Here is an 11,241-nt window from a genome sequence, read left to right as displayed (position 1 = left end):
TGTGGGCGCAAAAGGTGAGTTTTCAGTAGCCTGAATGTTGAGATTCAGTCTTTCAACCACTATTTGAGCACATTTTATGGCATGAATGGATTTTTTGTTACATTGCTTTATGAAGTTAATTTGGAACAATTCTGGGAACACTTTTGAGTGTGTTAAATAAATTAATCTCATTTTTGAAGTGTTTAAAGTGAGGAGGAACGGCCGTGTCTTTTAATGTGGAAACGCAGACACACAGCTGAGCTGAAACAATAAGGCTGATATTTTCATACAGCTCATAAGAACACATGTGTGTTTGTCTAACTCTGACGATGTGAAAGGTGATGAGCTGTTGCATCAGGGCCGAACCCTGTGTGTGTCAGCTGCCCAGTGGTGGGACAGTCAGAGTCTATATTTACATCAGTTTTCTCTATCACTATGTTTTGTAATCTGTGGCCACACCAGCAGATACCTTAATTACAGCTCATGTATATAATAGGTACAGCGGTTAAGTTGTGGCTACATGTCACTGACCAAAATGGCTCAGAAACCAAAAGAGCATCAAGCAGTGTACGCACAGGTACAATGATGATACTAAAGCGAGACATATCCATGCCCCGTCAGTGTAACTGTCAAGATGTCAGCAATAACTAATGATACCATTTGCTCTATAAACCTACAACTCAGTTTCTCTGTCTTTCAGTATGATACATCACAAAGGATTCGTGCACCATATTAGAGTGATGTTTTTGGAAATATCTTCTGTACACCTGTGGCTTTGAATCAGTGATTAAGCCATAATCATGCCATGAAAAATGTGCTTGATTAAACTAAATATGTCCAGAATTTATTGGGCTTTTAACCAACTAACATGACGTTTGGGGATATGTTTTTAAAGTCTGAACCAGAATAACATGAAAATTCACCGGAACAGTCACAATGACATGACAATCTTTGTTATTTACTGTATATGACAAAAATTGGATCACTTACAGTGATCACTTAGTGTTTTGATGAAGCTGTCATAACATGTTTTTGCTACATTCATTTCACTCCTTTTAACATACTGAAGTCAGTATTCAAGGATGACTTTATGTGTCTGCTGACCAGTTCTGATAAAGATCAAGCAAGGTCCTGCGAATATACCGTATGACTCACTTTGCTACTCTAACTTCACCACCAAATTAATTCACATGTGACAGCCAAGCTGCTCAAAATAAATAATGATGTAAAATAAGATTATGAATTACAGGCAAACTTGTAATGTGCATCGTCACATCTTGTGAGCTAAGTGTTTTGTCACACCCCTGAACTGAGCCCTTATGTCCCCACCACTTTTCAACACAAAGTGAGGCCCTTGCCCCTCTCCCTCATTTCCACCATCTTCTTGCAACCATTCGCCTCTCGTGAGATTTCAGAGCGAGAATTGTCCTTGAGCGAGACGTCTGTTTCTTGTAAAAAACAAAGGGTGAAAAGGAATACATTGCAGCCACTGCAGCTGTTTACTGTACGGATTTCAAAAGTTTTGTACCTTTTAGTAATTTTGATACCAAAATATGTGAAAATAGAGCCTAGGTTTGAAAATACAGAAATTATACTTTAGTGAAAATGAGGGGCAGAATCCACCTAAACAACTTATAACAGAAGAAAGTAATACATTCAACACACTTGACAGTTTTGAAATGTGTATCTTTTTATCTATGATGACTATTTCCATGAGTGCAGTTGTAATAATCTTTTGATTAATGGATTTTCATTTATCTCTCAGTGTCATCAGCCATGTCGTCTGACATGGTTGTGGTGGAATCGTCAGGTTGTGATTATGGGTGACACAGATGTGCGTAACAGTAGAGAGATTATGTGTAGATGTCACTGACCAAAATGAGATCTATCCATCGTCACTCACAGCAGTGGCTTTAGAGAGTAGCTGTTAAGACACAGTTACTGTTATAGAGTAACTCTCCTCAGTCACACACAGGCCTCACAGCACTGTTTTACCGAGCTGCAAACACAGCTGTACAGTTTGGTCTATATATCAGTACAGAGGAAATAATTTTTTTACACCATCTGAGTTGTATATGACTATATACAATGTTCATGCAGAATTTTACAGAATGCGAACTGCAAAGGAGCAGAAATGAGCACCATAGGAAACATTAGGGTCAGAACATAATACATAATACAGAAAGCAACACTAACCAGCTCTTTATCAGACTGAGTGGATTTAAGTAAGTCATTTATGCTATCAAGAGGCACATTTCCCTCACTAATGTGCATTACATCATGCTTCCAGTTAAAATAAAATTACACAACGTGTTATAGGGGAAGGTATGGGCAGGTGATTGGTTGGAAAAAATCACTCCCTTATCTGTCAGAGGGGGTGGGGGCTTTAAAACAGGCCTACCTATGTGATTTTAAATTTGTATTTACACAATTAACAGGTGAAAGGACATGAAGAAATACGGTTGGAAAAGTTTCAAGGATTTAATATTCAGAAATCCTGCTGCAGACAACCAGGTAGGATTGCAAACCTATTTGACCAGACTTTTACTTAGACATACATCACACGGTAATTACATTGAATAAGACTGAGGAATTGAGTGCTATTTTATATTTAAAAAATCTATTGAGGAACACAAAACAAAACCTATTGTTTTGCAATAAATGAAGAAAATGTGTTTTTTATGACATGCTGCTACAGCTGGAAGGTGGAATAAGATCTCAATGGCTCTAAAAGTAAGTGAAATTGGCTTGGAGTCATGAAGGAGCCTAAGTCTCTTTTTTTCCACTTAGGGACTGGACTGATGGTTTACGTGCTGAAACCACCACAAACCAATCTAAATGTGACACAAGAGTGGAAATAACTACATTAAATACAATACCTTATGCACTGTATGCATTGTAGCAGTCAAGAGTAAAAACTGTATGACAGTTGAGACAAAGATAATATTTACAGTGGTTACAATGATTGTATAATTAAATGTATTTGTGGTATTTTAAATATTGGATAGCAGAGGTTTTCCGCTATGTGCCAGTGAAGCCAGTGTGTTTCTGTGGTTTCAGCACACTATGTTATGTGTAAATTCAGTCAGATATTATGATGTAGTGTTGCATGAAGTTGTACTGCATCATACTAACATTTACTGTTTTCACCGCAGTTGTTTGTCCCAGGTACAACATACAATATCTGAGACGTTTTACCCCTTTTAATAAGTTTTTAAACTTTCCAATGTGCAGGATCCACATAATGGTGATGAGAATACTGAGCGTGGGAACTGGGCCAGCAAAGAAGAGTATATCCTCTCTACAATCGGCTATGCTGTTGGACTGGGAAATATCTGGAGATTTCCATATTTGGCCTACAAAAATGGAGGGGGTAAGTATTTGGTGTCTAATCTGTTAGTGTTGGATGTTATATATAATCCTGATAGTACCACTGTTAATGCTGTATCTGTTTTATTCCTGTACCACCCAATCTGTCGTTTTGAGCAGGTGCCTTTCTCATTCCCTATTTCCTGATGTTGGTTTTGTGTGGAATTCCACTTTTCTTCCTGGAAAGCGCCTTCGGTCAGTTTTGCAGCCAAGGCCCTATTAACATATGGAGAGCAGTGCCAATCCTGCAGGGTAAGACTACCATTCAAGTTTTGTGAAAGATCAGACAGGTAACATCTGAAGATAACAAACATGAGGGCTTTTTTTAGGCTGTTAATTAATGGTTAATTAATGGTTAACTGTGGAGCCCAAAATCCATCTTTTTTTATGGCTTCAAATGAGCTTTTGGTTGTTTGCCTGTAAGACTTTGTTACATGTCCAGAAATAGACAGCCCTGCAGTGGTTACTGTTCCTTTGCTTTACCTTTAATGCGCAACATTCAAACCAAAGGCACAAGCTGAATTATAGCCTTAGAGCAAGACACTTTAATGGATAGGTTCACACTTTTGAATGATGAATCTCACCTTAATCGGAGCAACAAAAAAGGCAAAATAACACTGGATGTATGTCCGACCCTGACATTTGTAGAGGGTGCTAGCTACACTTGTGTAAAAAATAACAAAAATAACAAAACTGTGTAAATTTCTACAATAGACATTAAAATTCACCAATTCAGGACCTAGTGGCACAAATATTCCCCCAATGCCAGAGTCAGATGTTGATTGAAATGTTTTTTTGCAAAATCAAAAGCAGTCAAAGTCGAATGGTTTAAACGTGTCCTTTGAAATGTTTCCATAAGTTTCCAAGTGGGGGTCAATGTTAAGGTGATAACGTGAAGCACATACACAAATGTACAAAGCAAGAAATAACATAACACATAACATCACTGCAGCACACTGCTGTGATAAAGACACCCATTGGTAGCAATTACACTTTTTGACGTTTCCCATTTGTTAGCAGTGTTCATATTATAAAGTTAATCTACTCTGGGGGACCAAATAATAAAAGTTTTAGGAGACTCTGTTCAGTTCAGTTTCAGTTTATTCACAAAACAGTTAAAATACAATCATATAAAACATACTGGAGATATGTGAAATGGGAAAACCTGATAAGATACCGATATATGTTATGTTATGTTTACTAACACATTGTCTTGATTTGAAAGAGTGCATGCTTCATACAGTAACTCTAATTTAAAGACAAACCTTCGTTTTTACAAATGGAAATATAGTTTTGAAAGTACCTAGAAAGATAAAAACAAAAAGTTATCATATTTTAAAGAGGCTTCTTATAAGAACATTTTTAAAAGTGGCAATGCCTTAATAATAATCTCTACCTCTCCAGGTGTTGGTGTTGCCATGGTTATGGTGACTCTCATAGTATCAGTTTACTATAATGTCATCATCGCCTACAGCCTGTACTACATGTTCGCCTCCTTCCAGTCTCCTCTGCCGTGGTCCAGCTGCTTGAGTTGGGCTGACAGTAACTGCAGCAACACGCCTGCAGGTGATTTTTTCATCTCCAAATCTTGTGAGGAGGTTTTGATGAAATTTGCCAGGACAGGATGACATAATATATAAAAGTAAATTGTATGCTAAAAATGTGAACTGCAGTTGAGAGACAGTTTTTTCTGTATCACGGGGCTCTGGAGAAATTCAAGCAACTTAAAACTACGTCAGGCCAAAGCTAAATAATCAAATAATTCTTCCATTCTGGGAAATTAATGTTTTGTTTTGTTTTGTTTTGTTGTGTCTTTTTAACTTTTATAGTGTATTGCAATGTAAGTGGTGTTTTAGTGGCCAACTGGACTCAGGAAAACAACACTTGTTTTTCATCCAGTGCAGAGCAGAGCCCGAGTGAGCAATACTGGGAGTAAGAATCACACACACATGCAAGGAAGCATAAATACACACATCTGTCATACTGCTGTGGATGTACAGTCAGATCTCTCTCCTCCTCAGTCGCGTGGCTCTGCAGAGATCCAGTGGTCTAGATGAAACAGGACCAGTAGTTTGGCACTTGGCCCTTTGTCTGTTGCTGAGCTCCGTGCTTGTTGCTGCAGCACTCATCAGAGGCATCAAGTCCTCAGGCAAAGTAAGTCAACATCCACCTGATAGCCCTTTTCCACACTGCATCAGCCACGAGTTATTTTGTCTGGAGGGTTTTCTGCAGTACAAAGCAAGTAAACCTCTCAGTCAGTTACTTAGATGCCAAAAAAGACTCATAGACGAATTATGTGTTTCACAGTTGAAAAAGCTTTTGAACTGGTGCTTATGGCTTCCATGAGACAATACATGGAGTAAATTGTTTCCACATCTAGGGGAGACCGGGTATGGTTGAAACACTTTTGCTTTAGCAACTTGAACTCACTGAATATTTTAGGTAGAGTTCTCAAACTTTTATACAAAGTACCCACATTTGTTTACTACAAATGGCAAAAATTCAATCCCCAAAAAATATCACAGACTTTGTGAGATGATGTCAAATGCATTGTGTTCCTTCCCTTAAATTAGCAAGGGAAAAAAATTATCATGTTGCCTAACTGTGCATTCAGACCAAACACGAATTTAATCCTCACAACTTTCCTCACGGGGGTTTTATCGTTGGACTACTGCCAAGTGTTCACACACAACACGATAATGTGAATAAACAACCTTGATTACTACAGCTATTTCTCGACTTCTCCCTGCAGCTTAGTTGGTCTCCGTCGACCAGCAGCGTTTCAATCTTCCAATCTGCCTGGTCCTCTTCAAATTACGTTCTGAAGCTGTCGGTGAAGTCCAGACAGTCTCAGCGCTGATAGGCTATCACAATTCAGCATCATGTGACTTTCTCGCTCGAGTTGAAGATTTTCAACTCACGCAAAGGCCTTTGCATCGGTGGCAGCGCCCCCTCCATACCGCCCAACAGGAAATCACGGCTCTATGCATCTTTGAATTGACTTTGTATGTAAACGCACCGCCCCCAACGCTCACTTCGCTTTTGGTCTGAAAGTACCATAAGAAACTACATTTTAATCTAATATAAGTCACACAATTTTACCTGCTATAGTATAGATACTAAACAAAATATAGTCTTGGTCAAATAATTTAGTCTCTTACCTTAAAAAGAGTTTTGTTTTCTATATATGATGATAGCAGAGAGAAGCCCCTGGAAGTTGTTTGTAATGATAGCTGAAGAAATATGGTGGTTCACAACACCACTCTTGTCTTTTCCTACATGTTTAAAAACATTTCATTTTCCAAAGCTTGTAATTTTTCTCATGAAATCGAAGAAGTGGGGGGATAAAGACGCTAATCTCTGACTTTCCACAGCATCTGAAGTCAATATGCTCTCCAGCTGAAGAGCATATTGACATAAACTTGTATTATGGAGTTTAGGTAGATGGGTGCAGACCCAGTAGTCACTCTATATGCAAGCATTAGTGACTTGAATTTGATTCTGGAGGCCATGGGTAGCCAGTGGAGGTCACACAGTAATGGAGTGACATGTGTCCTTTTGGGCTGATCAAAAACCAGACACGCTGCTGCATTCTGAACCATTTGTAGGGGTGTCACCACACAAGCTGCAAGACCCGCTTGGAGGGCATTGCAATAGTGCAATAGTCGAAGCGAAAGGTAACCATGGCTCGAAACTCGCAACAGCAACGCAAGAAAATATAAATGAATTAATTACATTTTAACTCTTGGCATTATGTCTCTCCAGGTTGTGTATTTCACAGCTACATTTCCTTATGTGGTGATTGTGATCCTGCTGATCCGTGGTGTGACTCTAGAGGGAGCTAGAGATGGGATAGAGTTCTACATTGGTTCCCAGTCCAATTTGACTAAACTAACAGAAGCGCAGGTAGAAACCCAACTATCCCTGTTAACACAGTACAGTAATCTAAGTTTGAAAACTCTTTACTGATTTAAAACACTGTGTGCTCTTTAGGTCTGGAAAGATGCAGCAACTCAGACCTTCTACTCTCTCTCGATTGGCTGGGGTGGAGTCATGACTCTTGCTTCCTACAACAACTTCCACAACAATGTGTTCAAGGACTCATTTGTTATAACACTTACTAATGCCGGTAGGACCACAGCTACTAGACAGCATTATTTAAAAGAGGTTTAAATCATATACATATTATTATGGGAGATTATTCTATTTGCTATTTTCCTCTCCTCCTAGGTACCAGTGTGTTTGCAGGCTTTGCCATATTTTCAATCTTGGGTCACATGGCTTACGTCTACAAAATGCCTGTTGGAGATGTGGTGACGGAAGGTCAGGCGAAGACATCATGTGGGCACCAATACAAATTTGGTAGACCGCCAGCTGGCCTCTGATGTTTTGTTTCTTTGTCTTTGCGCAGGATTTGGCCTGGCATTCATTGCATACCCAGATGCTCTGTCTAAGCTTCCAATTTCCCCTCTGTTTTCCATTTTGTTCTTCTTCATGCTTCTGACTGTTGGTCTGGACTCTCAGTTTGCAGGAATAGGTGAGATCTTCAGTTGCCATTCATACTTTTATAACATTCAGACCATTGCAGTTGCGTTACATCCTGAATCTGTCTTCTTGTCATTAGAGGTGGTCGTCACCTGCCTGCTTGATGCCTTCCCTAAAATCTTCAAATCCAAACGTGCTTTATTGACTGTAACAGCATGTTCCATTGTCTACCTCCTGGGCCTGCCATGTGTCACAAGGGTAAACCTGCCTTAGTGTAACTTTATGTTACTGTTGTCTGACATAGGCTTAGTTAACCCACTCAGCTAATGTGTGTGTGTTTGTGTGTGTCTGAAACAGGCAGGAATATACTGGGTGACTCTAATCGACCAGTTTGTTGCCAGCTGGGTGCTGCTATTTTTGGCTCTCTTGGAGATCATTGGCGTCAGCTACATATACGGTGAATATGACCATTTTAAATATGTGCAGATAAAGGTGTCAGAGAGCCTCAAATACCAGCTCTGTATACATATGTTTGCTCTTCTCATGGTTTCCAGGAGGGAACCGTTTTATTAAAGACATCGAGATGATGCTTGGGAATAAGAGTTTCATTTTCTGGCTGTGGTGGAGAGCATGTTGGTTCTTCATCAGCCCCTGTATCATTGTGGTGAGTGCAATATCACACAATACAGTCCGAAAGACTCACCCTGTATTAATCATCACACGTCTGGCAAATGAAGGCTTTTCTTCTCTACATGCAATAGTTTAATCAAGTATTATTGTAACTACACTGCCTCAAACACATACATAATGTCAGTTCTGCCCATGTTTGATGTTTGATTTTTGCTGACTTTGTTGACCAGGTGATCCTGGTCTGGTCTCTGAAGACGTTTACGCCACCCTCCTATGGAGCAGTCCTGTTCCCAGACTGGGGCTTGGCACTGGGCTGGTGCATGGTTGTATTTATCCTCCTCTGGATCCCTGTCGTCGCTTTGTATAAGCTGATGAGAGCAGAGGGAAGCCCCTGGAAGGTCTGTATGTTTGTTATGATAGCTGAAGAAATATGGTGGTTCACAACACCACTCTTGTCTTTTTCTCCATGTTTAAAAGCTTTGCATTTTGCACAGCTTGAAATCTTTTTTCGTGAATTCCAAGAATTGGGGAAAGAAAGAATCTCTGACTTTCCACAGCGTCTGAAGTCAATGTGCTCTCCTGCTGAAGAATGGCATCCCTACCTGGACGTCCATCGAGGAGAACGCTATGGCAGGATGATACATAACAACGAACCAGATGTAAATGTAATCTCGAGCTCATGGCTCTGATGTGTGTTTGATGTGTTTACCTGTTGTTTTCTTTCCTTTGTTGAACATGTGTAATCTGTGAACACCTTGTACTGAACGTTAAAGTTGCAGTAAGTGATTTTTAACCTCCAGGAGGCATAAACTCAAATACAAACTCACAGCAGAGTATCTAATGACTATGACTAATGTGTTACAACACTGGCCTACTCTATTCTGCATGGGCATCCCATTGCAGTATTCTTCCTGTTTAAATATCCCACCTGGGAAATGTCAAGTCTAGCATTCACTTTTGTTTTGCTTTAGTTTCTACCTTCAGGTGAAAACATCTGAGTCTTTTTGACCATCTTCACCGACCACGTTTTTGTCTGCTGGGGACAGGCGGCACACAACAAGCCTGAGCGAGGTCATGTGTTAACAGTAAATTCACCCACTTTGGACTTGACAGCACAGACCAATGACACACAAACGTTAGAACAGTAATAGCTATGCTTTTATGTTAATTGACATCAATTGAATCAATGTATTAAAAATATTGATTAGTGGGGAGGTAAAATCACATAGTGTTTCTTATTTTCTCAATGATCCGTGGACTATTTTAGTTATTTCACTGTCTATTATTCAAAATGATTATTGTTCTATCAGTAGTGAGTGTTTGTGTGTCAGTAATCATGCTTCCTGTCAGTTAACTACTGCACATCCTGTGTTCCTCACCTCTGATATTCTACAATAAACAACTTCTTTCTGCATCTCCAATATGTGACGAAATTATTTAGACTAGCTAGTGATGCATCATGTGTGAGGAAAATAAAAACATCAGATGCCAAACTGCTTTAAATGCCATTTTCATAAAGACACGATATTACAAATGTGTTACAGCTGATCTTACATTGTGTGTGTGTGTGTGTGTGTGTGTGTGTGTGTGTGTGTGTGTGTGTTAGCATTCTTGTTGGTACTGTTTTGGATTGTATTATACTGACGTTTTATATCAGCGAGTCTAGACAAAATCATTAATAACAAGTTAATCTGGAAGCGTGTGATGTTGTCATATCCAACCAAGATGTTCTGGCTTTTGCAGATGTAGTTGGCTCCTTAATTTAGGAAGGCACTGATATAGGAATCGCCGGGCTAAAAGAAATCAAGTTCACTCCTCAGTCTGATGGGAAACTGTAAGCTGTACACTGTGTCATTGTCTGGTAAGTAATATAATAGTATCATGTTGCACCATACAGTAAGCCTTTACAAACCTGATAGCCACACCTCTTCTCACTTCCCTAATCTGCCCTGTAGTTACCTGGCCTACACCATCCACTCCTCACCTGCAACTAATTCCCCCATCAGCCACTCAGCATATTTACCTGTTCACTTCTCTTTCTCGTTGTTGATTCAACCTGTTTGCTTTCTGGTTTTTGCCATGTTCCAAGTGATTTGTTGGATTACCCTGGAAATGTAGCATGTGGTGCGGTCCACACATGATTTACATGAATGACTAATCATTCATGCAGCACACCTGGACGCACCACCGCTCACTGAACAGATCTCTGGCTCACTGCCACAAACAACTGTCTCCACCTGCTGGCATGTAAAGCCGTCTGCTCCCAGCGCTGTGCCAAAGACTTCTATTCCTGTCATCATCACGCATAGACCAGTAAACCGAAATGTGCACATCCCACACAGAAATAATAGTAATCTCTTAAGGATTAGGACAACTGCACCAACTCCAGCACCCAGAACAAACTAACTTAAAATGGCTCTCTTCAATGTGAGATCACTTTCAAGTAAGACTTTTATCTTAAATGATTTTATCTTGTCTGCAAATCTAGATTTTATGTTTTTAACTGAATCCTGGTTGCAGATGAATGACTATAGCCAGCTAGCTGAACTGTGTCCGCCTCAATATGATTGTTTTAGTCAACCGAGGGTCAGTGGTCGTGGTGGTGGGCTAGTGAGCGTGTATAGGAAAAATTTTAAATGTCATCAAGTACGCTGTGATGAATTTAACTCCTTTGAAGTTCTCACTCTTAAAGTTGGAGGGCTGCAACCTATCATATTTGTTATAATTTATCGCCCCCCAAAACCGCCTGGAGGATTTTTATCAGAACTTCCTGAATTT

At 39.7% G+C, this 11,241-nt stretch overlaps 1 protein-coding gene across 2 annotated transcripts; it reads left to right on the top strand.

The window, feature by feature from the left end:
- Positions 1-2,407: 2,407 nt before the first annotated feature.
- Positions 2,408-10,607, top strand: slc6a14 (solute carrier family 6 member 14). Of its 2 annotated transcripts, XM_038695491.1 has the most exons (16): positions 2,408-2,493; positions 3,214-3,352; positions 3,469-3,600; positions 4,753-4,914; positions 5,178-5,280; positions 5,370-5,502; positions 7,114-7,254; positions 7,342-7,477; positions 7,579-7,671; positions 7,760-7,885; positions 7,973-8,091; positions 8,191-8,290; positions 8,388-8,497; positions 8,694-8,861; positions 9,021-9,122; positions 9,435-10,607. In XM_038695491.1, the coding sequence occupies exons 1-16, from the start codon at positions 2,428-2,430 to the stop codon at positions 9,459-9,461; spliced, it is 1,857 nt and encodes a 618-aa protein (XP_038551419.1). In that variant the 5' UTR covers positions 2,408-2,427; the 3' UTR covers positions 9,462-10,607. The 2 variants fall into 2 exon arrangements, with proteins under 2 accessions (XP_038551419.1, XP_038551418.1); XM_038695490.1 differs by having other exon boundaries at positions 9,021-10,068.
- Positions 10,608-11,241: the final 634 nt, after the last annotated feature.

This window comes from Micropterus salmoides, unplaced genomic scaffold (genome assembly GCF_014851395.1).
Source record: "Micropterus salmoides isolate LMB-PRFRI ecotype aquatic unplaced genomic scaffold, ASM1485139v1 Ms_hic_scaffold_4, whole genome shotgun sequence".
In the NCBI taxonomy this organism is placed as follows: Eukaryota; Metazoa; Chordata; class Actinopteri; order Centrarchiformes; family Centrarchidae; genus Micropterus; species Micropterus salmoides.
This window is presented reverse-complemented; position numbering and strand designations above follow the sequence as displayed.